This window comes from Bos indicus, chromosome 25, assembly GCF_029378745.1.
Source record: "Bos indicus isolate NIAB-ARS_2022 breed Sahiwal x Tharparkar chromosome 25, NIAB-ARS_B.indTharparkar_mat_pri_1.0, whole genome shotgun sequence".
In the NCBI taxonomy this organism is placed as follows: domain Eukaryota; kingdom Metazoa; phylum Chordata; class Mammalia; order Artiodactyla; family Bovidae; genus Bos; species Bos indicus.
The window spans coordinates 987,338-1,015,290 of NC_091784.1; the positions used below are offsets into that span (position 1 = coordinate 987,338).

General features: G+C 51.5%; 2 protein-coding genes across 5 annotated transcripts; both read left to right on the plus strand.

The window, feature by feature from the left end:
• Positions 1 to 13,981, plus strand: LOC109578788 (liprin-alpha-1-like). Of its 4 annotated transcripts, XR_011563967.1 has the most exons (9): positions 1 to 429; positions 1,619 to 1,714; positions 2,186 to 2,350; positions 3,432 to 3,533; positions 3,756 to 3,977; positions 7,281 to 7,412; positions 8,637 to 8,722; positions 11,212 to 11,291; positions 13,869 to 13,908. XR_011563967.1 is itself a non-coding variant. In XM_070779306.1 (8 exons), exons 1-8 carry the CDS (start codon positions 313 to 315, stop codon positions 13,870 to 13,872), a joined length of 918 nt encoding a protein of 305 aa, XP_070635407.1. In that variant the 5' UTR covers positions 1 to 312; the 3' UTR covers positions 13,873 to 13,981. The 4 variants fall into 4 exon arrangements, 3 of the variants coding, with proteins under 3 accessions (XP_070635407.1, XP_070635405.1, XP_070635406.1); XM_070779306.1 differs by lacking the exon at positions 8,637 to 8,722 and having other exon boundaries at positions 13,869 to 13,981; XM_070779304.1 differs by lacking the exons at positions 8,637 to 8,722; positions 11,212 to 11,291; positions 13,869 to 13,908 and having other exon boundaries at positions 7,281 to 7,921.
• LOC139179807 (liprin-alpha-1-like) lies at positions 13,873 to 27,887 on the plus strand (the record flags this gene model as incomplete). Its single annotated transcript, XM_070780382.1, has 7 exons — positions 13,873 to 14,082; positions 16,683 to 16,906; positions 18,705 to 18,927; positions 23,802 to 23,882; positions 24,516 to 24,667; positions 25,499 to 25,671; positions 26,979 to 27,887. Coding segments are annotated over 7 exons (1,119 nt in total), but the record flags the coding sequence as incomplete, so codon positions are not given.
• Between the last annotated feature and the right edge of the window lie 66 nt (positions 27,888 to 27,953).

Here is a 27,953-nt window from a genome sequence, read left to right on the forward strand (position 1 = left end):
CCTCTCTGCACCCTTGACAGTGGACCTGAGCCCAGCCCCCCTGTTGCCACGGAGCCTCTTGTGACCGAGTGGGTTCCAGTTCTGGGCTCCTGGGAGATGTGCTGGAGGCGGAGCCTTCATGCCATTTGGTGGTCATAGTGTGAGAGCAGTGGTCATAGTGTGAGAACGGTGTGTGTGAGAGTGGTGTGTGAGAGCAGTGTGTGTGAGAGTGGTGGTCGTAGTGTGAGATTGGTGGTGATAGCTCGGTAGCCGAGGTATCCTACCGTGAAACAGCGGTTGCCCCCGAGTGGGGGGCTGCCCCTATCCGCGAGGATGGGTCGCAGAAGGGCCCGCCTTTGGGCGTTATTCCAGCGCTGCAACCCCAAGGCAAAGGCGAAGACTAGGAAGGACTTGGCCTCGGCCCACGTCCTGGAAGCAGAGCGGCCTGAGGTGAGAGCAGCCGGGGGCTGGGCCCGTCAGATTGGCCCTCACCCGGCGAAGCATTGGGGTTGTGTTTCATTTTGTTAGCATGGTTGTGGGCCCTGCCGGCCAGAGCATTCTGGCCTTAGTGGGCAGGATCGACCCCAGCAGCTTTACCTTGTAAGAGGTTGTGCAGTTGCTGCATGGAGGATGGGCGGGGGCCTCACAAGAAGGCAAACACTGGCTGGAGAAGTCACTGGGGCACATGGACTGAGCTATAGAGTCAGTCCTTGAAGCAGAAAGGGTAAGGCCCTTAATGTCTCCCTTCTTGCAAAGAAAGGATATACGGGCTGGAGGAATCTCTGGGGCATGAGGATCGAGCTAGAGAGTCAGTCCTTGAAGCAGAACGGCTAAGCCCGTTAATGTCTCCCATGTTACAAAGCACAGACCAGTGTGTCCAGTATTTTAATGACAGGTACCTACTGCTTACGTGTATGACATACACCCTCATAGCTACACATGTCTACTACATGCCTCTTACAAGTGCTGGGCACTGTTCTGGGTGCTGAATACTCAGTATGTAGTAGTGGATACGTAGCACAGGATTGTTTTAATTTCTGCAAAGAAAAATAGAAGAACGAAAGACTCCTTGTGGTTCAGTTTGAGCAAGTTCACCACGTGGACGGCCCCGCATGCATGCAAATTGTGGTAAAGTACATATAACATAAATTTAACATTTTAACCAGTTGATTGAATGACTGGGTGGCTTCTGTGGAGTGAGGATAACAGATGGCTTTGAGGTGCCATCCGCCTTTTTCCCAGAGGAACACTCCAAAGCCTCGTGGCCTTGTAGACCTTCCTTTTTTTCTTCACTTTCCCCAGTGGCTCCAGGTCTGTGTGTCGTTTAAGAATCTCTTTATCCACTTTGTTGTTAGGTTTACGTTTTGGAAAGTTTCTCAAATGTCCCTGGGTCTTGAGAAGGCAGGCTTGGATTCCAGGTTCTCTCCTGCCGCGTGCCTGCCAGGTCGAGGTGGAGGCTGAAGGCCGGTCTGAGTTGTGGTGGTCTGTGTGGTCTTGGGGTCAGTGGACCCCTCTTCTCTGGAGGGGCATGGAGATCCTTTGTGTGGAGCCTGGAGAGACTTGACAGGGTCAGTCTTCACAGTCTCGCTCTCTTTTTAATTTATGTTTGCATTTAGTTTCTCCTTTAACTGTTTTCTAGGAATTTCCAACTCCCGAAGAATACACCTACAGGGAGCAGCTTTGCAAATGCAAAGAGGAAATCGCTCAGCTGAAAGCTGAGAGAAACAACACCAGGGTCAGTAGGGGGATTCTCACGTGTTGACATTTGCCCCGTGGGGGTCACCGCTGGCCTCCGTGTGCTGTCTTTAAACTTTGTCTGATTTTCAAGTCATTTTCCACATCTTCCCACTGAACAGACCAGGGTGGATCAAGTTCTGGGTTCTCATACCTTGCTTCAAATTTCTGATGAGAGCTAATGTAATTTTAGTACATATGAGGGGGGAGTTCTCTTAACTTACATTTTTGTCCATGCTACACTTTGTGTGGGATCTTAGTTCCCCAACCAGGGGTTAAAACCCATGATCCTTGAAGAAGTGTGGAGTCTTAACTACTGGGCCCCTGGGGAAGTCCACTCTAACTTTCGACTGAACTGGCAGGATTCCGACGTGCCTTAGCATGTTTCCGGCTATAGCGTGAGGCTGAGAGGAGTTATCCGCCTGGAGTTCGAGCATGAGGTTGAAGGTGTTCCTTTGGCCCTGCCCTGCAGCTGCTGCTGGAGCACCTGGAGTGCCTGGTTTCGCGATATATTCCACCCGTCGGGATGACAGCAGGCAAGCGGCAGGCGCAGTCCCCAGCCGGCATGAGGAGTGAGGTGGAGGTGCTCAGGGCGCTGAAATTGCTCTTTGAACACCACAAGGCCCTGGACGAGAAGGTACCAGCCATCCGGCCGTCCTGGATTTGTACACTTGCTGCCTTGTTAGGCGGATGATGCACATATTTATGTAACTAGTTGACTTTTGAGCGTCTTGAATTCTTGTATATACATTTTTTTCTGTAAGAATTCAGAGTTTTATATGGTTAAAAAGCGTTGCCTGCATACATGCTCAGTCATGTCCGAATCTTTGCAACCCCGTGGACTGTAGCCCACCATGCTCCTCTCTCCATGGGGCTTCCCAGTCATAAATATTGGAGTGGGTGGCCATCTTCTACTCCAGGGAATCTTCCTGACCCAGGGATCGAACCTGCCCTCTTGCATTGGCAGGCGGATTCTTTACCACTGAGCCACCTGGGAAGCCCCCAGTTAAAAAGTATTAGTTGGCATGAATGTCTCAAGATTTATTATATTCTGTATATCAATTTGCAGTTAAAAACTGGGTAATAATTAATTTAGGAGAACATTTTGTTCTCTCAAACTTAGAATTTAAAGCTGTTAACAAGCAGATTCTCTTGACGTTAAGATCAATGAGAGACATTCAAGGTATTCTGTGACAGTATCCATGTATTAGGGTGAGTATACACTAAGAAGTGTACTAACGTATATACACACATCAACACACAGTGACTCGGCCCCTTTTATTTGAGTTGAGAGCGTGATTACGAGTAGCACTCGAAAGGTGTAGTTTGTTAGAAGAAGAATTAGGTGCCACACATAAAGAGGTAAGTTTGATCAGTCTTTGTGTAATTTCCATGAAGGGTTTGTCATTTGAATCCTTTCATTTTAAAAAAGAATGAAGGCTGTAGTGGTGGGCATCAGATGTTATTTATCTTTCTGATTGAGGACCCGCCCACCAGGGTTATTTTAATGACTAGTAAACTAGACTTGTGGCTCGGAGTTGCAGGATCTCTTAAGTACCCCTTTCTGACTCTAATCACCTGGTGGTATTCGGGATGGATAGCATCACCATGTATTTTCTTTTTATGTTGTGTTTTCAGTTTAGAGTTGAGTTTTCCAGGTGGAGTTTGGCTGTCTTTACTTATTTCTTTACTCTGATTCAATTTTTTTTTGGTTTTAGCAGATGATTCTTTCAGAGGAGAATAACCAGGAAAAGATACTAACGGACAGGGTGCTTGATGTACATCATGAGCAAGAAAACATGCCAAGCGCCAATGGAAAGGCAAGTCTTTGGTCTCGCTCTCTGTCTGGTTCTCATCTTACCATCCAGTCTGTGAGGGGCTGTTGGGACCTCTCACCGATGCACCATGTAGGTCTGAGTGGCCACGAGGGTCCTGTGAGCTCCCAGAGCGCAGAAGGCAGTTTTGACCTCACAGATTGCCCGGAAGTACTGTGTTCCCTCCCTCCCAAAACCAGGCTGTGTAAGGCTTCCTTTCCCCCTTAGAGACCCTCCGACGGCTCTCTAAGCCACCAGGAAGACGTGGTTAAGAAGATGGAGCTCCAGGAAATCATAGAGAGGCAGTTGCGGGAGCAGAGCCAGATGGAGGAGCGCCTGGCAGCCCTCTCTGCCCACGTGAAACATCTGGAGGAGGACCTGGACACGGCCAGGAAGGACCTCCTCAACACCAAGGACATAAACAGAAAACTTGAGCGGGACGTCCGCGAAGTGAGTGACTGCAGCTGTGTCTGTTGTCCTGAGGTGGAATGTGGGTTTCTTGTTCTCCCGGGGATCTCAGCCTTGGGATGGCTGCGTGAGTAAGAGCAGAGCACTGGAGAGACCACAACTGGCTACCTCCCTGCCTCTGCGTCGAGGTCTCTGGGGTAGAAGAGGCCTGGTCCAGGCGGTCCATTGGCAGTGGACCGACATGAGGGCAGCCCTGACGCTGTGCCGCACCCTGGGTGTGGACTCCTCATTTCCACAAGTTCTAGGGGGCCCACTGTGTTCCTTTTGTAAAAATTCATTCATCCATTCATTCATTAATTGGTGTATAGTTGCTTTACACTGCTGTGTCAATTTCTGCTGTACAGCAAAGTGAATCAGTCATCTATCTATCTATCTATCTATCTATTTACGTATCTGTCTCTCTTTTAGATTTCCTGCCCATTTGCTTCACCACAGAGCACTGAGCAGACTTCCCTGTGCTGTACACTAGGTCTTCACTCGTTGACTTTATGTGTAGTATCAGTGCTGTATATATGTCAACCCGAGTCTCCCGGTTCATCCCCGCCCCCCGCCCCCCGCTACTGCCTGTCGAATGTGTTCCTGATGATGCTGAAATTTGCTTCTGATTCACTCGGGTGAGTCTGGTGACACCTGTGGAACCTGTTCTCTCGGTAAGATGGGAGCATGCTGTGTGGGCTCTGCTGAGGCAGCTTGCCTGGCCATCTTCTCGAGTTTTCTGAGGTTCCGCTCCTTGAAGGGATGTGTGACAGTGATACCGGCAGTCAGACAAGTCGAGTGGTGTTTGCTCACCCTCAGATCCTCAGGCCCGAGCTGTGTAACCATGTGGAATCGTGATGTCTCTGGCGGTCATGTCTGCGGGTGTCCTGATTTATGAGAAACTCCCTAGCGGTCACTGTGAAAACAGAAAGTGCTGGGGACTCAGGCCTCTTCCTGTGAGCCTCGCCTCTCCTCTGTGCACAGACAGACAGCACCCACCCGGCCCACCCCTCCCCCGTGAGACCGTCTCAGAGAGAACCCCTCCAACATGTGGTACAGCAGGTGTACTTGTTTAGTAGCTTGGTGTGAGTAATTCTGTGTGAGAACTCAAAACAGAAATATTTGCACAGGTTTGCATAAGCTATTCACACTACTCTTTGGCAACAGGAGATTAGGTGCCAGAGTTTAATACGTATAGAATTCTAGAAAACGCGTTTTCAAGACCTTTCACTTTTAAAGTTAGGACTTTGCCCACATTGGTTACTTAGTGACCAGGGAGGGACCTGAAGTGGATTTTGAAGTGGCGCACAGGAGTTGCACCAGCAGCAAGTTCTGGTCCTGGTTTGAGCGTTTCATCCATGTGGTGTAACTCTGCTTTTGAAGAACTAGGCTTGAGAAGGCTGCTCCCAGTTGTGTACAATTTGACTTCTGTTTCCACTCGTTAATATTCTACTTTAATTCTGAGGAAATTGCATGAGACTTTTCCAACTTTCACTCGAGGAAACGAGCCTCAGAGCTCCCCGTTGGATCTGTTGAAGGTCCCTCCTTGTTCTGGGTCAAGCCCGCCTGTATGGTGTAGCAGACAGAGGTCCTGACTTCATGCCAGATACCTTCCCTCCTGGAATTCTTGCAATAACAGGGTAGTTTAGTATACTTTTCGTTTGCTGTTTGGGTTTATTATGTAGAAAAGAAGCTTGGTAAACCAAGTGGCTGGACAGAACGTTAAGACAGATGGGTGCCAATCGTTACCTTTGGGATAGGCGCATTTTTGCTCACGTCCGAGAAAACTGCCGTGTCTAGGACTTTTATTCTGAGAACGTTAACTTTATGTTTGATTTGAAACTTAGGACGACATCAGTAATAAACTTGAAAATGAAATTGCAAATAAGGATTCTAGGCATCGACAGGTAATGGCTTTTATGAACTGTGTCTGACTTTTATAGTAGTGAATTACTGAGGAAGGAAGGTAAAGATCTTTTCATGTGACTCCCACATTGGAAATCAAGTCCCAGTGTAAAGTTCTTATGACCCTAAAATACTGTGTTCAAAAGTGTGGATGTACATCATGGTAAATCAGCTGTACTGGAAGGAAATACATTTTTAAAAAATTGTGGGTGACTGCAAACTTACATGTTTGAATTATTTGGGACTTGGTTTAACCATTTTGTGGAATTCCATTCCTGACTCTTGTTTTACTTGAAGGTGAATCTGTTGGCTTGTTAGAGTTTTTACCGAAAGAGTAGAGAGCAGCAGGGAACTTCACGGCAGCTGGCTGCCTGTTGGGAACTGGGGTCACTGTGACAAAAGGCAGGGTTAGAGCTCCGGTCTGATTAGGGTTTGTACTTCCTGTGGTGTGGTGAGCCTTACTCGCTCCTGTTCCCGAGTGGTCTCAGATAATCAGGACTTAACCAGGAAAACCAAATCTGGCTTCTCCAAAACAAAGTGAGTCAGTCTGGTGTGTGCCAAAGTGTATCATTGTCCCCACCACAAAAATAAAATACTAGAAAGCCATTGAAAAGTATGATGGGGAATGCTAATTAAAAGCATCACGATATACAAAATAATGGCTGTAAAAGGCAGATCAGAAAATACTATGTACCATATGCTATTGTTTTCTGCGGGTTTTAAAGCATAGCATATTGTTTGTGTACGTACATAGAGGAATACGCACACAGAAAAAGTAAGAAAGCTGCTTAGAAACAAATGCTAACCTCTCAGGAACCTGAGCTTATAGATAGTTTAATTTTTTTCTTTTTTAAAAAAGAATCTGTCTAAATGTTCTACATTGAAAGTTTTTCAGAGTAAGAAGATCTGTTAAAAGAATAATCGTGCATTTACAAATACTAGTTGACTGGCATTTCACCAGGCATGCTCTTATCAGGTCTGTATTTCAGAGGAGATGAAAGCCATATTTTGGCTTACATGCCCGTAGCCATCTGCGGTCGGTAGGGTTCCCTCTAAATGATGATTCTGGTGATGTTTTAAGAAGGGTCTGTAGTGAACCCTTCTTCCCTTAACTTGTCAATAAGAATGAATAAGATTCTACAGATCTTCTTTAATATAGAAGAACTTTTTTTTTTTTTTTTAAGATGTCCTTGGGGAATGTTTAGGAAAAGCAAATACTCTGGCAGGAGGCGTTCTGCTCACTGAGACCAAGCCCAGGAACACTGAGAGAAAATATACCCTGAGGGAGCTTCCGAAACAGAATGAATCCACTAGACACGTGCATTTAGGTTTTGTCTCAGCTTACTTAAAGCCACAGTGGCTACACCTCTCGGCCTGTGTTGATCCTCTGCTCTCCCTTTGTAGACAGAGGATAAGAACCGCAGGTTGCAGGAGCGCCTGGAGCTGGTAGAGAAGCTGCAGCAGAGACTGCGGAGGGCAGAGACGCTGCCCGAGGTGGAGGCGGAGCAGGCGCAGAGGGTGGCCTCGCTCTCCAAGGTGCTGCTCTGGGTCCCTGGGGGGCGGGCACAGGGAGGGCCTGTTCCCCTGCTCTCCCACCGCGCCCCTGCCCGTGCTGCTCCGTCCACACAGGAGCGCAGACGTGGGGGTCGTGCTGCCCGTCTGAGATGGGAGTGCTCCCTGAGTGTCAGGCACGCCCCACTTCTGCGTCATCCCTACGTTAATTTCCCTCCAGTTTTGTCCCGAGTTCTGTCTGTCCCTAGGACGCTTCAGCTCCGAGTCACTGCTGCTCAGAGTTCAGTCAGCCACTCAAAGCCTAGCAGGATAGAGACCTAGAAAAATCCCATTCTCGTTTAAGAGATGGCCAAAATAGCTCTGTAATGAACACAGTTTTAAGTTGTTATCCACACACTTGTTAAAGAAGTCCCAGCAGGGCACGTGCAGACCCGAGGCCCCACTCCCCACTCGCCGTCCCCAGGAGCCCGCGGGTGAGAGGCCATGTCCTTGGGATGTGGCGCTGCTGGGGGCACCGACCCCATTGCCAGCCAGCCAGCCACCCTATCCTTCTGAAGGGAAAGGTGTTGCCCTGCGCTGCCAGTGGGCACTGGGTGAACATAGAGAGTCGGGCCGGGTCTGTGCTGACGTGGCTGTCGGAAGCCTTGCCAGGAGCTCAGTGAGCGCCTGAGGGGCCATCACGTCGCGGGAGGCCGCCGGTGTCCAGTGCTCACAGACCCTCCCAGAGCAGGGGCACTAACAGCCGCCAGGGGGCACCCTTCTGCCTGTGATCTTCCTCTCCAGGCTTGGTTTCTCCTCTCCCCTGGCATCTCTGCTGTCCATCCCCAGTCGGCCTTGTAGTCCGACCTTTTGTCTTCCGGAAGCTCTACCACTCAGGAGGCTAAATGGTTCGAACTTCCTTCCCAGCTTAGGAAGGTAGAACGTGTGCCTCGGGTTTGCCGCTGTCTGCTGCCCACGCAGGCTCGCCACAGGCAGTCCGAGGAGGGAGCGCAGCGGCCGTGGGTGTGGGGCCTGGGGCACGGGGAGCACGTCTCCTCTCACGAGCTGGTCACCAGCATCCTCCGTGAGCCATGTGTCACACACGAAGCCGCGCAGGCTGTGTGAGCAGGCATGCGGGTGTGTCCCCGGCGAACCCAGGGCACGTGGTTCCCACAGAGCATGGCCCGCTTGCCGCCCCTGCGATCACAGCCCGCATGCTGTCAGGACAGGGTTGTTGTGAGCGGAGCTGATGCTGTTCTTGGCCGACAGGCAGGAGAGAGAGACACAGCAGCATCGAGGATAGGCTGCGCCAGATGGAGGCCCAACTGGAGGCAAAGAACAAGAAGCTGCAGCAGGTGCCTGTGCTGACAGGGAGGCGGCATCTGGGCAGGACACGTGGCTTGGGCGGGGGCCAGCACTGCCTTTCTCCACCACTCCCGTCTCTGGCATCGAGTGTGTGCCTGGGTGGCCCCATCTGCTGATCCGGGCACCCACCTCCTTGGGAGCAGGGCCAGAGGTGGTCGCCCATAGGCGGTGGGCAGGAGCCAGGGCTTCCCCACATTCAAAGAGGCTGCTTGTTGCTCTGACCAGCCAGTCCGGGGAGCTGCTTGGGATACAGGTGGACCTCCCAACTGCCCCTCCGACAAACCTAGGGGTGCCAGCCCGGGGCCCATGAAACTGAAGGCATGGCACCCAGGTGTGGAGCCTGCTTGCCTCGGACGTGGCGCTGGAGTCCCACATGCCAAACCGCTGGTCCAGACACGGTGTGTGTGTAGGATGGCTGCCCCTAGACAGGAGAACCGCAGTTGCCCTGCAACAGAAGGCGCATCAGGAAAGGGTGACGGTGGAGGCTCACATCACCGAGTCCTGAGAGAGGTTTCCTGGAAAGGATGGCCACACGGCAATACAGACCATCCAGGAAATGGAGTGGGGATCCCGGGTCCAGCCTCACGTGTCAGTACTGTCCCCACCATACCTGTGTTCTTGGGCCTGGACTGCAGAGCCTCACAGGCGGACTTCCAGGGGGCAGTGGTTCTGACTCCCATCGTGAGACCCGCGGTGAGGCGCCCTCCCCGCTTAGGCAGAGAGCTCAATATCTCCCGATCAGGGGTGCACTTCTTACTTTCATAACTGCTGCTCAGAGGCTGTTGAGATCGGGATGCTGTTTATGACTAGACTAAGCCAATTCAAAGTCAACTTTTGTTTTGCTTTAAAAATCTTTGAATGCCGATGCCTTATTGTGGAAGCTGTGACAGGTTTTGTTTCCTTGGGCTCAAAAATCACTGCAGACGGTGACTACAGCCATGAGATTAAAAAATGCTTGCTCCTTGGAAAGCTATGACAAACATAGACAGCATATTGAAAAGTAAGAGACATCACTTTGCCGACAAACCATATACTCAAACCATATATGACAAACCATATACTCAAAACTATGGTTTTTCTGGTAGCAACGTATGGGTGTGAGAGTTGGACCATAAAGAAGGCTGAGCACTGAGGAATTGATGCTTTCGAATTGTGTAGCTGGAGAAGACTCTGCTTTAACAGAAAATAAACTTTTTAAATGTATTACGATGGAGAATTGCAAACATGCACAAAAGTGGATGGAGTAGTATAATAAATACCCATGACCCGTCCCGTCAATTAGTCTCAGCAATTTCTCATACAGAGCCAATCTCAAATAGATCATTCTTTTGTCTTCTCTCCATTTTTTTAAATACAGTAGGTCCTAAAACAGCTTTTTAAACCTTGAAATTGATGCTCATCTTATAAAACACAGACTTGGCAACTTTGTTATTGCATTTAAAATTTGCTTGAGGTAATTATTTCCAGTTTTTTAATATGAATTTTCATATTGGAAAAGACCCTGATGCTGGGAAAGATTGAAGGCAGGAAGAGAGTGGATGACAGAGGATGAGATGGTTGGACGGCATCACCAATTCAGTGGACATGAGTTTGAGCAGATGCTTAGCAGAAGTCGAGTTCCATTTTCCTTATGGCTAATCCACTGCTATAACACGTATAGCACTTCTGGTTTTGAACACTGAATGTGTTTGCATTATAGGTGGATTTAGAGTGTGTGGCTGTTGTGTGTGGTTCAGAATTCTGAGTAGTCCTTTCAGGGATCACCCAAAAGCTCAGACAAAGCGTGAGCCATTCACGTGGACTGTGCTGTGCGTCAGAAAGATAATACGAGCCACCTACACAATCTAAAATTTCCTAAAAACCAACGGGCTACTCGACGTCCTTCTTTCACCACGAGTCTTGAAATCCTCTGTGTGATTTCCACATCGGGCTTTGCACCAGCCTGTCTCACGTGCTCAGGGGCTGCACGAGGCGAGTGACTGCCGTGGCCGACAGCACAGAGCTTCCAGGTTGAGTTGAGTGACTCACAAACTTGGCCCGTTTGACTTGTTTTACCCCATGAGCAAGTGAAGTGGGCTGTAGAGGAATGAATGTGAGGAATGCAGGTGAGCTCCATGGAGACAGTTTAAAGCAGTGAGAGGAGGGAGGGCAATAGAGTGAGTCGTGTCCCCCTGACCCGAAACCCCCGCCTGAAGTCTAGCTTCTCTCTACAGACTTCATCGTTGTTAATGGCTTGCCATGTTTCCTCCAGAGAAACCTTTTCTACACCTGAGATGGAACTTCCTCTTCATTATGGTTTATAAGGGTTAACATTGTTCTGAGTGTTTCTATTTGCTAGGGACTCTTAGAGAACATTTTCTCAGAATTACAATGGTGGGAGTTGATACCTACTGATGTAACCTGTTCTGCACATTTTGGTGCAAGTCACTTTACATCCAAAAAGCAAGCGGTGCAGGCTGTGTCATTTGCTGTTTTGTAGGACCAGCTGACTCTAAACCTGGAAACCCTGAGAGCCGAAGGGGACCAGACGAGACTGCGAGGGGCTCCCTTCCACCACAGGTAGGCTGCTCCCCCGGGCAGCTCCCCTCAGCGCTGTCAAGTGTGACAAGGGCCTGTCTGGTGTGTGGACAGTATGACTGGGTGTTGCTCATGGTCGCACCTCAAGGAGCCTGTAGCTTCGTGGACAGCGAGAGGGAAGAGACAAGCATCGTTCCTTAGGGTCAAACTTGGTACCACGGAGTGGTCGTCACAGGATTGACAACACTCAAAACCACAGCAGAGGTTTGGAAGTAGGGGGCCGACCAGTTGATATTTGGGCGTATTCATTTGAGGGGCCTGACAGACTGTGACACTGATGTTTCTGAAGAGTCGCAGAAGGTTAATGACCTGTAGTCTTTTGACTGCGGTGGGAGGAATCACCTGGCTTGTGAATGAGGAGAGCAGATTACTGAGCATCCTGATTTTTTCTTCCTCGTTGTTATAGGGGCGGTAATTCTTATTAAGTATTTAAATGTTTCTTTGGCTTCTTCACGGAAAATGGTCACAAGTGAGAGATAAACTTTAGCAAAGGTTATTAAGTGCTTACTGGTGACATTCATTCATCTGTAGGAAATGGACTACTGCTTGAATCCTGACTTAGGAGACAGTTTGGAGCCCATACGCATATTTCTGTGTTTGTGTGCTTAGGGGATCCTCACAGTCCAGAGCCCCCACCCAGCCTTCTTCTAGAGAAAAGGAGATGTCATTTGAGACAAAGGCAGAGCCAGAAACTGGTCCTGTGTCTGAAACCATGGTGGGTGGAGTTCCAGGAGAGCACGTGCCCTGCAGAACAGGAGGGGACGTGGCCGGACTTGGTGGCAGAGCTCCTCCAGGGTGAGGGGCTGGGGCTGTCAGAGGTGGGGAACCCCTGCTCCCGGGGTGGACGAGGTGAGTGTGAGGAGGACTGCGTTGACAGTGGAGGAAGAGGAGGTGGACACAGCCTCCTCCTCTTGGGGGTTTTTGGGTAACGAGGAGGGACCTGGTGCCAGGAACCGAGGCCTGACACAATTGGGGGCTTCAGATGGAGAAGCCTGGGGCCTGGTCACCAGTCCCGTGTGTGTCAGTGAGAGTGAGAGACGAGAAGAGGAAGCAGCCGCAGGGCAGGAGGAGCCGCTGTGCTCTGAAGACAGTGGGCCACAGCGGCTGGTGCGAGGGAGGGGTGTCTCCAGGAGGCAGCTCTGGAGGGGTCACAGCAGTGACTTAGCAGCACAGGTGGGGCCTCAGAGTGGGGCTTGTGGGCAGTGTGGGCTGGGTGGGGGGCACTGTGCTGCCTCAGGAGGGAGGGAGTGGGGACTGAAAACTGGCTCACAGGCAGGTCAGGCACGGCGTATTTGGTGGGACCTCCCAGAGGAATTGGTCACCTTGTCTCTGAGACCTTCTCCCGGAGGAAAGAGCTTCGGGTGAGGAGGGGGAGAGAGATGGAGGCTGCACCCCGCGAGGGGACTGGGAGGTGATGGTTGGGGTTTGACCCAACCCGGAGGCCTCTGTGACCCTCAGAGGACCCTCGAGGGTCCCCAGTCCACAGCGGGACTGTGTCGTACCCCCCACTCAGTTCCCAAGTGTGCTCTAGCCCCAGGCCCTTGGGTGGAAGTGGAGCAGAGAAGGGAACAGTTCTGTCAGGAGGGAGGGGAGATGGGAAGGAAGACAGGTGTGGCTCTGGGAGATTCCAGACTTCCATCTCCTGTGCAGCACAGTGTTCGCAAAACCGTCGAGCAGAGCAGCGTGTGACCCCGAGCAGGCTGAGCTGGTGGTTGGCCCTGGCCACTCTGCAGACGTATGGGGTCTCCTGTCCTCGGAGGAAGGCCCTGTCTCCTGGGTTTAGGGAATCCTGCACATGGAGGCACCACCCTCGTCCCAGAGACAAGACTGAGCAGAGCCCGGGCGGTCCTGCAGTGCAGGCGGCTCACAGTCAAGGCGGGGCTGCCCTGCCTCCCAGCAGGCCCCTGCTGAGTGAGGTCCTGGCACCTGCAGGCCCAGGCCTTAGTGCTCAGGGCCTGAGCATCTGTGCTGGGCCTTGTTCGGCCCAGACTCTGGTAACACGCTCACCTCTGCTTTAATGGGAGACACCAGTGGTGCTCAGCTCCGAGCTGTGGGTCCGAGGCTTTTCTGCTGCGGGTTGTCTGAGGCGCCTTTAAAAGCACTGAGAGCGGTGCAGACAGTATTCCAGGCAGACCGATGATTGTGATCCACAGACTTCCCTTGGGAGAGGGAGGTCAGAGCAGGTGTGGGCCAAAGGGGAGGTGGGGTGCCAAGGGGAAAGCAGAGCAGGTGCAGGCCCTGCCCTGGGACCTGAGAGTGGGCTCCAGGGGGACCCTGGATGCAGCAACCCCAGACAGCCGATCCTGTCCTAGTCAGCTCCACACCCTCGTGTCAGCACTGCCTTCCCCACATACGGGAGTTTTCCAGCTGCTGGGGATGAGCCCTGAGTGTCTGCGGAGCAGCGGGCGGCCTGTTGCTATTGGAGCCAGGAGGGCAGTGCCCTCCCGGGGGCCCTTTTGCTGTGAAATTGCCGATCTTCCAAATGGACAGGCTTTGGCTCATCTGACATAGTGAGCTCTCTTTTCTTCTAACAGCGCTCTTCTTCCCCGTGTGTTTCAGCTGACCCCACTTGGGCAGCGCCCCGGACCTCAGGTTCCCTGTGGCGGACCGGCCAGCAGACTCCTTGGGCAACGGGGCGGTGCTGCGGTGCCCCCAGAAAGGCCGGCTGGCAGCGCTGCACGATGAGCCATCCGAGGCAAGGACCCCGCCGCCCCCTTCCCATCCCTGGTGGGCACCTTGTGAGGCACCTGCCCCCTCACACCGTGGTCCTGAGGTGGGTTTGGAACAAAGCGCTGATAGATTGCTTTACGTCTCCCCATTTTCCTTTTTCTGGCTAAGAGTTTACTTTGAAGGCATGCTTTTTTTCCTTAACCAATTTTGATTATTTGTGGCCTACTGTGAGGCCCAGCATGGTACTAATTAGCACAGTTTTGAAATCGTCCTACGAGTAAATGGATACACATATCCATCAGCTTATAGTGAGAAGAATTCTCATTGAGAGTTTAAGTGCCTTTATCTTTTCGCCTCATTCATGCCATGTATTTGTTCATACATGTCTGTGTTTTGAGCTTCCATATTCAGTGAGCAGTTAGTTTGGGCCAGACATGGTCAGAAGTAGGACTCCAGCAGTGAATTAAAAACCGTGTGTGTCCTTTATCCACTGCTACGTAACGAATCATTGCAAAGCTTAGTGACTTCCCAGGGAGCAGCTCACAGTCCCCAGTGCCTGTGCATTGTAGCAGGCAGGCCTGGTTCAGGGCCTCCTGAGGGCAAGGGAAGGGCCCCCAGGGCTGGATGGCAGGCTTTCAGACTCACCTGGCTGCTGGGGACAGGCCGAGGTCCCTGCCGTGTGGCTTTCCCAAGGCCTGGCTTTCCTCGGAACACCCTCTGAGAGCGAGAGCGTGGGGTTTAGCCCGGGGCCTTTCACGCCCTGGTCTCAAGGCCGCACACCTTCACTTCTGTTTGCGAGAGTGAGCTGTGAAGTCCTGCCTCGCTCAGGGGCTGAGCAGGAGTTGCCCCTTCTGCCTCTTGAAGGGAGGAGGATGGAAGAATTTTTGGACCCCTTTTTAAACCCGCGCAGCCTGTTGAACAGTAATGAGCAGGGAAAGGAGACCAGAGTGCCTGAGTTGTCCAAGGAGGAGGGGATGATCGTGTGTAAACAGGGTGGCCAGTGAGGTGACACCAGGAGGGTGACCTTGAACCAGAGACCCAGAGGCAGGAAGAGAAGTAGCCACTCGGAGATAGAAAAAGGGTCATGTCAACCAGCGGGGACAAGGGAGAGAGCAGGCCACATCAGGGAGGAGCCTGGGCTCAGGCCTGAGCAGCTCGAGGCCAGAGCCTGTTTCCTGAGGTGAGGAGGGCTGCCGGGGCGGGGAGCTAAGAGCCGGGCCTCAGCCCTGTTGAGGTGGACGAGCCCATTGGGTGTCCCGGGGACGTGTCAGGAGAACAGCTGAGTGTTGCGGCCTGCATCCGGGAGAGGACTCATTCAGCTCAGGGTGGACTTGTGGTCGTGGGCATACAGATGGCATTTAAAGGCACGAGCACAGTAAAGTCACCAGGCGGGTGCCGGTGGAGAGAGATGGGGTGCAAGGGTAGGGCTGTGGGGCATCCTGCATTCCAAGGTTGAGAAGGGGCGCAAGGGACTGAGGAATAACCGCAGGGAGGGCAGGGCCTGGAGCCCAGGGAGAGACACGCTGGGGGCGGGGGGTGGCATGGGGGAGGGCAAGGACGGGAAGAGGCTTGGTAACACGGGTTCCTCGAGTCCCCGGGGAATTGCCCTGCAGGGCGGGGCTCACCGCCTGCTGGCAGAGAAGTGGAGACCTGGCGGGGAGGGGTACCATAGAGGCCACTCCCAAGGAGCTTTCAGAGACCCGCAGTGGGCGCTGCAGGGAGCCCTGGAGGAGGAATCTGCTGGTTCCCCTTGTGCGATTGGAAGGCGAGAGAAGGGAGAGGACATGCCGACCGGGCTGATGGGGGTGAACCCATAGGCTGGTTCACTGGAGCAGAGGAGGAATGATGGCAGGCGGTCCCGGAGCCAGCGAATGGGGTAGCCCAGCCCTGGGGCGGGGTCGTGATGAAGACAGGAGGCTAGGGCACTGGACACAGGGGCAGGGAGCCAGCAAGCCAGCACCTCGAGGCTGCCCCTCAGTTCCTTTGAGGTCCTGTCTGGGAAAGAAGTCAGGGCCTGGGTGACAGTGTGGCAGGGGGGACGTTTTCAGAGAGAAGGGTGTGAGGTGTGAGAGCGGGAGGGCGGCACGGGGCCCCGCTGGCACTATCCCATGTGTCTCTGATGACAGAGCCACCCGTGCAGTGCGAGGAGCCATCCCCCAGAACAGCCCGAGGGCCTGTGTCCCGAGAGGAGAGCCGCGGAGGGGCTGGCCCTCCCGTCTCCTGGCTGCCCCTGATTGCGCCTCTCTGTGGGTGTTCAGACCAGCCTGGGAAACGGAGGACTGGGAGCCTGTGAGGATGGCACACTCTGGTGAACTGGTACCAGTGATGACCGCTGATAGGGACCCAGCGGCTGCCGAGCTGAAGGGTTCTTTTTTCTTATTTTCCTCCAGCCTGGCTGATGGAGGCATGGATGTATTTTTGTAATTTTCAGTTTCTGTCTCTGACTCCATCAGCCCACCCTTGTGAATAACCTCATAGGATTGCCTGCTGTCCACGCTGAGACCTGAGTGTCACCAGGCCATCTAGGAACTGGATTCTCCCCCTGCCTGTTTCTTGAGTCCTGTTCGCTTAAGAGATGGCAGTGTCTCATGAGCATGGCCCATTTATCCAGAGTCAGGGCTTCCATGTAAAATTGGGTTCAGTTCCTGATAGACTTGAGCTGCCCTGAATGTCGCTGATGAGACGTGGTCCTCTCGTGCCCAGGTGCAGACCCCAAAGGAGCAGGACTGGGAGCGCACGCAGCAAGCCAGCATGCTGGCCGACGTGGCCCAGGCGTTTGAGAGTGACGAGGGCGTGTCTGATGACGAGGGCGACAGGGTCGCCCTCTTCAGCTCGGCCACTCAGCTGTCGCCCGTCAGGCAGGCTGATGCCAAGACTCTGACCGTGATGATGCAGGAGCAGCTGGACGCCATCAACGAAGAGATCCGGTGGGTGATCCTGAACTCAGCTCCCCAGAAACTCGGTTTCTCTGAGGAGCTGTCTTCTCCTAGGGACGTCTGAGTGTTCCATAGTAAGAAACCTGACCTCAGGTATGCTTCAAGAATTTTCAGTTTTGAGATGGCCCTTGATTACAGAGCTCGGTCAGCCAGGGCATTCTGTCCGTGGTGTGGTGTCAGCACTCTGTGGGGGCGGGGGGGGGGCGTTGTGGGGTGTCCCCCCTCAGCTCTGAGCCCCAAGGTGAGTGAGGTACCGAGGCGGTGTCCCCTGTGGCCCGTGGACCCTCCTGTGTCCCTCAGAGCCCCCCATGTTCCGGTGAAAAGCCACCTGGTGAAAGCTGGGGTTTGGCGCTTGGCAAATTCCCACTCAGATCTGCATTTTCCTTTTTAACTTAATGCAGTGTGAAGATTGGCTTGTTGTAAGACAGTGGTCCAAGGACGTGTGTTTGAGTTTTTCTCATCTCATCAGTATATTTAAGATGTTTTCTTTAGACACCGTCTTGGCAGTTATAACAATTTTCAAAACAGGATAGAATCCAAAGGCCTCCCTCGTGGTGAGCAGGGGGCCTTGGGTCTGGGTGCAGCCAGGTGGCTGGGGGCCCCGAGGCCTGCCTGGTGCCACACCCGCACAGCTATGCCCGTGTCCCGAGTCCATGTTCAGAGTGGCCGCAGGCCGGTGACCCTGCACAGGACCAGGCAGAGCTGCTGCTCAGACTGTTCTCATCACGTCACCCCAGGCCGAGGTGCCCGTTCCTGTCGGCCGAGTGCAGGGCTCCCGGGGAAAGGCAGGGGGTGAACGGGAAAACCAGCAAACGCAGGTGGTGTTGCCTGCCCATTTGACGCCAAGACAGACAGCTTTGTGGGCCGTGTTTGAGCACAGACGAGCTCAGAAAGATGGTCTTTCCGCATCCCTGCAGGAAGTATGGAACGGTTATATATTAATATTTTTATTTTTACAGCAAGTTGTCGGGTAAAAGTGATTTTTCCTTATGCGACAAGTTGACTTGATGTAAATGGTCAATTCTGTCCATCAACTTGTTAGCAACAGTGAAAAACTTTCCAGATGTATGAGTAGAAGTGAAGCTGGAGAGTTTACTTCCTGTAAGAATCTTGTATTTTAATTTGAAAGTCATTTTATTTGCATAATCGTGTATTTAAACTGCTATATAAAAACATCCACCACACATTAGGGGAGAAGAGCAGAAACTGTGAATTCTAGGTTAATGCAGCACATTGACATGAATCCAGGAACTCACACAAAGCTGGTGGAGAACCTCATCAAGTGACGCATTTGTATATATACAAACTTAAAAAAAAATTAAAAAAAAAAAGATCAACTCAGCACTTCATCTGGTCTGGAGACTTGTGTTTAGAAACTGCAGCTTGTTTGTGAATTGCTGTTTGGATTATACAGAGTTCCTGATTCCCAGTGGAAAAGACTTGAGGCACTGACGTGCATCTCTGCCCTGAGAGCAGGGGAGGTAAGGGTTGTCAACTTGAGGTATCTCTTCACAGGAAAGAGAGTTGCCACCAGGGCCCCTTCAGAATGTTAGAGTAAATAAGTGAAATCAAGCATGAATGATCAGGGCCAGCTTGTAAGACTCAACGCTAAGTTATTCTAAGTTTGAGAATATTCAAAAGAGGAAACGTAGAACCTTTTGGCTGAGATGTTCATTGAGCAACTGTTTCTGGAATTTGCTAATCATGACACAGAATGCCAGCCCAAATTTATTGTCCAGATAGGTTCCTCTGCTGACAAAGGCAGGTGACGCATTTTATTCTATTTTAGGTTGATCGAAGAAGAGAAGGAGAACACGGAGCAGCGAGCCGAGGAGACTGAGAGCAGGGAGGGCAGGGGGAGCTTAGGCAGCCTCCGTCGTTTTAAATCAGTGAGCTCCCTCAACCTGCTTCCCACGTCCTCGCATGCTGGCTCCTGCCCGCCCCTGCCCAAGCCCAGAACGAGGCGGCACAGCCTGGCACAGGAGGGAGACCAGCTGGGCATCATGACTCTGGTATGTGTCTGCCTCCTCCCTGCCGCATCCCTCCCCCAGCACGCTGTTTTTTGTTTGTTTGTTGTTTTTTCTCTTTATACCCAGAAGAAAATCAGGTACATTTGCTACGCTCAGAGGTCTAAAAGTTTTTAAACTGCCTAGTCTTTAATCATTCCACAATGGCACAGCGACAAATTAGTCTTGATATTTGGACCACTACTTAGCACGTCATCATGAACTCAGCCAGAGCCTGCCTCTGTAACGTTGGGCCTGGCCTGTGCTGGGCACAGCAGCTGCAGGGAAGTTTCTGTTCTCAGGGAGCAGACAGCTTCGTGAAAGTAGCCATAGGCAGCTCTCATGGCATGGGAAAGCCGTACAGCACATTCTCCATTGGGGATGCCTGGCTGCAGGGTGCAGGGCATGCGGTGGGAACAAAACCAAGAATCTACACTGGTCTGCTTGCTGATGGACCTGGCCACGCGCTCAGTCCAGCTCTGCGTGTGAAACCAGGTTAAAAGCCCAGGGCCCCAGGGAAGACGTTGGGCTGCCTCAGTTTTCTGAGTCTAAAACTCGGATGACGACCTAGGGCTTTTGGTGACAGAGTGTGCGGCTCTAAAGCACATGTTCCAGCTTTCTTGCGTGTTTAGCTTAGGTGTTGTGAGTGTATTGCTGTTTACCCCATGAAATCACGTGTACAACATTCTGCTTTGTATCTGGACTTGTATTGTCTCTTTTTTCTGTTACCACCCATTTCATGTTAGCTGCATTGTTAGTCAGCTTATAATTAAATTAACCGTGAATCATTTTAGCGGCCTGTGAAGTGGTAACCAGTCCATTTTGTGTTCTTTTGACACTGTTTTTATAATTGGCATCATTGGCTAATTAGTTGATATTTAAAATTCTTTGATGATTTCTCTGTGGTTTCATGCTTGATTTCTTTCCAAATATTTGGAAAAGAACAGTTCTGTATGTTTTCCTTGCTGTTGGAGTTCTCTGACAGTGTGTCTGCTTTCATCATTGGTTTTGATTCCCTCTCTCATCCTGTTGTCTGCTTAGTCATCATGAATCCAGATCCCCCCCAGCCCCCGAGGCTGTAGTTTACCCATCCATCTCCCGTCCCCCGTCCCCTCACTTGCTCTGGTCATACCCGTTCTGTGGTCCACAGCGTGTGTCCCCTTAGTCGGGTTTGTGCTTTGTCTTCATGTGTCATTAAATGGTGTTTTTCCCCCATAGCAGTAAGTCGAATTGGTGTATCACTGTGCAGTTACAGGAGAAGGCAGTGGCAACCTACTCCAGTACTCTTGCCTGGAAAATCCCATGGACAGAGGAACCTGGTAGGCTGCAGTCCATGGGGTCGCACAGAGTCGGACACGACTGAAGGGACTTAGCAGCAGCAGCACACAGTTATAAGCATAATATATGTAGATGGATCCTAAACTACATATCATGTGTAATTCATAAATGAGATTGTGCTTACATGAAGAAATGATCCTCTTAAGTGTAGAATTAATGGACTTTTAGATATGCAGATGACATCACCCTTAAGGCAGAAAGTGAGAGGAATTAGAAAGCCTCTTGATGAAAGTGAAAGAGGAGAGGGAAAAAGTTGGCTTAAAGCTCACCATTCAGAAAACTAAGATCATGGTATCTGGTCCCATCACTTCATAGGAAATAGATGGGGAAACAGTGTCAGACTTTATTTTTTGGGGCTCCAAAATCACTGCAGATGGTGACTGCAGCCATGAAATTAAAAGGCGCTTACTCCTTGGAAGCAAAGTTATGACCAACATAGATAGTGTATTCAAAAGCAGAGACATTACTTTGCCAACAAACGTCCATCTAGTCAAGGCTATGGTTTTTCCAGTTGTCATGTATGGATATGAAAGTTGGACTGTGAAGAAAGCTGAGCATCAAAGAATTGATGCTTTTGAGCTGTGGTGTTGGAGAAGACTCTTGAGAGTGAGTCCCTTGGACTGCAAGGAGATCCAACCAGTCCATTCTAAAGGAGATCGGTCCTGGGTGTTCATTGGAAGGACTGATGCTAAAGCTGAAACTCCAGCACTTTGGCCACCTCAAGTGAAGAGTTGACGCATTGGAAAAGACTCTCATGCTGGGAGGAATTGGGGGCAGGAGGAGAAGGGGACGACAGAGGATGAGATAGCTGAATGGCATCACCAACTCAATGGACATGAGTTTGGGTGAACTCCAAGAGTTGGTGATGGACAGGGGGTCCTGGCATGCTGCGATTCATGGGGTCACAAAGAGTCGGACACGACCGAGCAACTGAACTGAACTGAACTGACACAATATCCTTTCTGTGTTGGTGCTTGTATTTAAGACTGTAAATCTCATCAGCTTTTGCACAGTTAATGTCTCTATTAGACTCGTTAAAAAAGTATCTTCTATGGTTAATAAAATGTAAAGACTGCACCTGCTATTATGCTAGCTTTCATTCTTACATATTTTCAAAGGGAACTTGCTTTAATGAATTTATTGTGAGAAGTTTTAAATCAAATTCTGTGTCAGGATTTTACATTAATGTCCAATAGGTGGCTAGATTTGTTCAGTGTTAAAATAGATATTATGGTAACTTCCTCATCAGTTAAATTACTAATTTAAAGTATAACATGTTTTTGATTAAGAGAAACTAACTTATAGAGAAATTCGGCTGAGAATAGACACCTGTTAAGGCCCTTTGTTGTACAGAATGCTGTGCTTTAATAAATCATGATGTTGTAATAGAATGGTATCTTCTTGAGTAATAATTTATAGTGTTTCTCTAGTAAATCTTGAATAGCTTATTTAACTTCTGTGGTCAAAAAAAATGTTCTGTTTCCAGTCACATGTTCTCTAAATCTTCATGTCACTTACATGTTTGCCATCATTTTTGCTTTACTGTATTTGCCTCTACGGATTCTTGAAATTTTAGCTTCAAAGTCGCAATGAATCTGGTTTCTCTTCATTTCTTTGCATGCATCTATCAGCCTAGTGATTTAAGGAAGCAGCGTCGAAAGGTAAACTGTTTACTAATTTAGCAGGCCTTTGTTTCTCTGTGAAGTATTGAAGAGTCCTTATCGTGTAACGTGAATGAACACTGTGTGGTTATGTCCTGGTGAATAATTGATGTTTTAATGGAAGTAATGAAACTCACCCACCACTTAAAATGTGCTGATGGTTCTGTTGGAAATAGGTCATTCGTTGGGACAGTTGTAACAGTTTGCCTTTCTCCCACTTGTTTGCCTTCTGATCATCTCATGCGTGTTTATAATAGACATAGTATTATTTCTTATTTTTAAAAATTTCTGTACTTATGTTTTTGGCCATGCTGCACAGCTTATGGGATCTTAGTTCCCCAAGCAGGGATCAGACCAGTGTCCCGGCAGTGAAAGTGCCAAGTCTTAACCTCTGGACCACCATGGAATTTCCGCTTAGTGTTTTCATGTAAGAAATGACTGAATCAGAGCCATAGATGTTAGATTTGCGGGAAGCCAATTTAATGATGGTGGGTAGCAGTGTGCAGGAGACTCTGTGTGCCGGGCACGTGCTTTCCGAGTCTGTCATCTCAGCCCCAGGTGAGGTCCAGGCTGCTGCTATCCCCATTCAGCAGACATAGACACTGAGGCTTAGCGAGGCCGGGCACCCTGCCCAGGCTCTCACACCCAGCAGCGTGGTGCGGACTGGTCTGATCAGAGCCTGGACACTTAACCATGGTGCTGTCCAGCCACCTTTCCTCCAGAGGCTCTCGTGTCCATCACGGCATCCCTGATGGAGGGAGCATCAGGAGGGAGCTCGCTGCCTCTCCCCTCGGGTCACTTGGATGAGCCCCTGTTGTTGGAGTCCAGTGCCCCAAGGGCTGGCCTTCCTTGTCCCTCTCCTGCTCCCAGCCGACTGACCAAGCACTCCTGGGCCTTCCCGCAGGACTGGGGTGGCCGTGCTCCAGTTCAGGCAGCTCAGTGCACGGGAGCCCTTCTGCTGAGCACAGCAGAGCAGCGCCGTCCCCCTGGGGTTGGTGACCTGGGTGTGCTGCTCGCCTGCTCTGTGGCCTGCTTTGCCCTGCTGTTCAGCGAGGACACGGCACTGCCCTTCCTAGCCACATGTGGCACCAGTGGGGCAGCTCCCATCCTGGGGGAGGGCAGCCAGGCACAGACCCAGAGGCCTTCCTCAGGAGGAGGCCCGGGGGAAGGGGCTGGCCTGGGCCCTGACTCTGAGGCAGGTGTTTGTCTCCACTGAGTCCATAGTCAACCCAGGCGTGTCACTTCCCTGCTCTGTTTGTTGCTGTTTTCTGATTTTTATAAATGCTTATTTTAACTTGAATTTGAGATTGATCCCTGTTCAGTTCCATGTGGAAAATTTCTAGCCTTTGTAGCCTTCTGTTGTCTGAGGGTTCTTGTTAGAGCTCAGGGGAGGGAGCCCAGTTTATCCAGCTGCTCTTAAATGAGTTCAGCTGTATTTTGCACTAAGTTACCTTGTTGTCACCAAGCTCCTGTGGGCCTGCACGGGATCAGTATTCTTTACAGAATCCCACCAAAAAGGCACAGGTTAGTTGGTCAAAACAACGCATTCATTGTTTATAACAATACATGCCATGCATGTTTCCTAAAACCTCCCCTGGTTTAACCACACACCGAAATGTATCAGTGAGACCTGTTTGGACCCTGCAGGGTTAATCTGTTCCCACACTGTCTTTCCTTTCCTCACACCCAGGACCAGCGGAAACGCTGGGAGTCCAAGAGAGATCATCATCTTCTTCTTCTTCTTCTTTTTTTTTTTTAATTAGTTTATTTTTTAACTGAAAGATAATTGCTTTACAGAATTTTCTTTTCTGTCAAACCTCAACATGAATCAGCCATAGGTACCCATATATCTCCTCCCTTTTGAACCTCCCACCACTCTAGGGTGATACAAGATCATCTCTTAGTGAAGACCTGGGGGTGCCTTATGGAAACCACTGTGAGCGAATGACACTCGAACTGCGTGTAAGTACTTCAGTGGGTAGTCCCCAGTCTGTATGTTACCGAGAAATACGATCCAGGCACATGGTGTTCGCGTGGAGGGGTTAGGTACCTTTTCTGTGTTTCTCTTGTTGTCATGGCTTCCAGTAACCTGCATCATCACTACAAATGATCTTGGATGGTGGCACAAGCTGTGTCTTTTTCTCCTTCAAACAGAAAGGTCTGGACGGCTTTGCTGAGAGGTTTTGTACTCTAGCTGTGGTGCTTCTGAGCAGCATCTGGCGATGAGCACAGTCCTTTCATCAGGGCAGTTCATGCCGTGCAGGATTCACGGTGCCAGCATCGCTCTGCTGTCCTGCCCCGCAGGGCCATCTGGTCGCTGGATTCCAGGGAGGGCCGAGGCCGGCTGCAGGGAGGCTCCCATCTGGGGTCTCTGCACTCAGTCAGATGCTCTCGCTGCCCCATAGCCCCACTTTTTTTGAACAAGACAGTCCTTTAAGATGGCATTAAGCTATAACAAGGGTTTTTTTGTACTTGGGGGAAAGCATAGCTAATAGATCTTCAAATAAGTTTCTGGTTATAATGTAAAGCCTGTGTGATTGCCTTTTTCAGAACAGTCTATTGTTAGCCAATTTGACACTTACCTCACTCCCTCAGCTGCCAGCTATACGGGAAGAGGTAGGAGATGACAAGACCGCCATCAAATGTGAAACCTCGACCCTCGCCTGGCCACGGTCCCTTCGGCTGGGCCGCCTGCGCACGGGGGCGCTGCGCACAGTCACCCATGAGGACCTCGGGGACACCCACAAGTAAGTGACCTGTGTGTGCATCGTCAGTTTCAGGAGCCCTGCACCTCTTGTCTTGAAAGAGTTGCAAGGATGATTTTAAAGGAATACCACTGAGTTCGGTGCCTGTGTTTAGTGGTGAACTTCAGGTGCTGGGGAAGAAGAGCTCAGTGACCTCAGTGATTTTAGAAAACGTCCATCTCTACAGATTGACTCCTGTGGGAGCTTTCTTCCTGCTCTGGGTAGAGGGCACGTTCCTGACGGTGACGGGCCCGTGCCTCTTGGGTTCCCTCTTGAGGGTCCCTCCCTTTTCTGCAGGGGTCTCCTCTCAGGAGACCCTGTCCCCTCCTGTGACTGACACTGTCCTCATTCAGACCACCACTTGCTGAGCTCCCGTCCTGAGCCAGGCAGCACTTGATGGGGGGCACGTGTGGTCACCTGACCAGCCGCCCTGCACGGTGACCGTCGCTCTCCTGCCACGGCCGGGGACGGTTACCCTGTGGGAGGCGAGGGGAACTACCCAGAGCAGGGGAGCTCGTCTTCTCCTGGAGCGTCGTCACCTGCCGAGCAGCGACCCTAAGGGAGGGTCAGAGCGCCCTCTGCACCAGCTGGCCTGGAGTCAAGCCCTCCTCGCGGGAGAGCTCGAGGCAGAGAATCTCAGCTTCCCGGTGCGGTTGTCTGACACCGGGGGCCTGCATTGCTCATGTGGAGTGTGGTTGGTGAAGGAGACTCCAACTGTCAGCTGCGAGGTTGAGGCACGGGTGTTGCTGGGTGCCCGTTTCTATCAGTAGCTCTTGTGGAGGGGTGTGTGTTTGCACAAGGGTGCCAGTTAAAGGTCGTTTTCTCTCCCCGAAGCTCCACAGGCTCTCAGGACAGCCCCGGGAATAACCCCAGCAGCAGCACCAGCAGCCAGGGCTCGCTGCACAAAGCCCCAAAGAAGAAGGGCATCAAGTCCTCCATCAGCCGCTTGTTTCGCAAGAAGGAAAAGGGCCGGCCTGAACACCCCAGCAAGGAGGCGTTAGGACCAGGTGGGTGCTTCACCGTTCAGAGGGAGGAGGGCCTGCAGGCATCTCCCTTCTGTGTCTCCCCTGTCGTCCCCATGAGGCTCCTGTCAATCATGCTGGGGGTCCTCCTGGGAGCAGGAGTGGAGGAGGCAACTGTCTTCTCAATGGGTCTGAGATGATCGGCTGAGTTAATGAGTGGATGGTTGGATGGATGGATGAATTAAGAGTGGATGGATGGATTGATTAGTGAGTGGTGGATGGATGAACAGATGGCTGGCTGGATGGGTGGATGAACGGAGCATGGAATGAATAAAGCAGGTGATTGTACTCCAGTGCTAGAAACATATTCTACGAAATTGAGTAGGAGCTGGGCGATGATTGTTTCGTCCTAACAGTGACATGTGTTTGGAAACGGCCTAAGTGCTCCTCAGTGAGGAGTGAGGTACAATCTGTGGACACCCCACAAGGAACAGCCCACCCTCCTTCCTGCCACCTTCCGCATCCCCAGGAGCTCATCAGGGGTTCTGCTCATGCCCCCCACCCCACCCCACAGCCACACAGGTCCTCCTGGGGTCCCCTCATCACACAGGGTTATCATCAGGCCCCCATATCACTCAGCTTCCTCTCCTTGAGGACAGCGTATGTTCCTGCCTCTTCAGCCACAAATGTGTTGAGTCTCGTTTGTGCTGGGTGTGGGATTTACAGGGGTAAGTAAAGCAGATGTGGTCTGGAGCACAGTTAAGTGACAAGAGAGAAAAAGGAGCAGATTATTAAATGCTGTCCCTATTAGTAGTAAATACAATGCTGAGATGGATGGTGCATTGATTATGTACCAGATGCCGTGTGTGCCCCTTACCAAGCAGGTGCTGCCCCCTCCCGATTTACAGAGGAGGACACAGTGACAGTCACGTGGTTAGGGAGCGGTTAGGGCAGGTTCACACCCACCCAGTGGGACCAGACACTTTGCCGAGCCCCAGCCACCTCTCTCGTGGATGAAACAGGAATGAGATGGCTCTATGGCCTGATGATTCAATGGACATGAGTTGGAGCAAACTCCAGGAGATAGTGAAGGACAGGAAAGCCTGGAGTGCTGCAATCCAAGGAGTGACAAGAGTCGGACACAACTGAGCGACTGAAGTAAAACCTGAGTGTGTTCTCACCTGTTTCAGTCGTGTCTGACTCTGCGACCCCAGGAACTGTAGCCCACTAGCTCCTCTGTCCATGGGATTCTCCAGGCAAGAAGACTGGAGTGGGTTGCCATGCTCTCTTCCAGGGCATCTTCTCAACCCAGGGATTGAACCCACATCTCTCATTATCTATTGCATTGGCAGGCAGGATCTTTACCCCTAGCGCCACCTGGAAAGCCCCAGTGAATGCTGACAACTAGAAATGCAGAAAATAAGGGCTGCTCCTAAGTTAAACTGGAAGAGCAGCAAGCACAGGTTGTAAAGAGGAAAACACACGATGAGCGACAACAGCGCCAACAGAAACAAGGGATGCGTTCACCCACAGAAAGAAAGTGTCTGTGCCGTTCAGAAGAGGAGCCCGCCAGCCCTTGGAGGGACAGTTGGAACCAGAATGAAAACCGAGGACATGGTCAGCAGTGCCCACCACACGGCCTGGGTGGCGTGGTGTCACTCACCAGACTTCCTGTATCCCCAGAGCTGCTGGCAGTAACATCTCTGAGTGCCAGGCCGGGCAGCGTCCCCGAGTGAGCTAAGGCATCACTGCTCTCCTTCCAGTGCTGCTCCGGGGCCCTCTGTAGGTGGCCACCCTCATCCCCTGCCCTGCCACTTGCTGGGGCCCGGATGTCCCCCTGGAATCCTTTCAGCCCTTGAGCTTGGGTGCTCCCAGCCCTCTGCCACACCTGACTGGGACGCAACTCAGGACTTGGGCTTGAGATATCAAGGAGACCGTGAATCTGGAAGGACACCACCCTGGGGCCTGTGAGAGAGCAGGAGAGCAAAGCCCCTACGGGGAGGAAGCAGAGCTGGGGGAACGTGCCCACAGCCTCCACTGCCTCCTGCACAAGTGCCTTTTCTTTGTCTCTCCTTGACCTGAAACAAAGCCCAGCTGCTGCTGCTCCGCAGGTGATTCCTAAAGATGCACCTCCTGCCAGAGCTATTGTCCTGCTGCTCTGGGGCTGCCTGAGTGTGCTCAGGAGTATCAGACAAGTAGGGCTGCCACACCTCATACTGGAGGTGGGGGGCCTGATACTGGGGAAGGGTTGGAGGTGGGGGGAGGGTTTGAGGGTCGGGGAGGGCCTGATGCTGGCCTAGGGCCGTGACGCTGGACTAGGGTCTGAT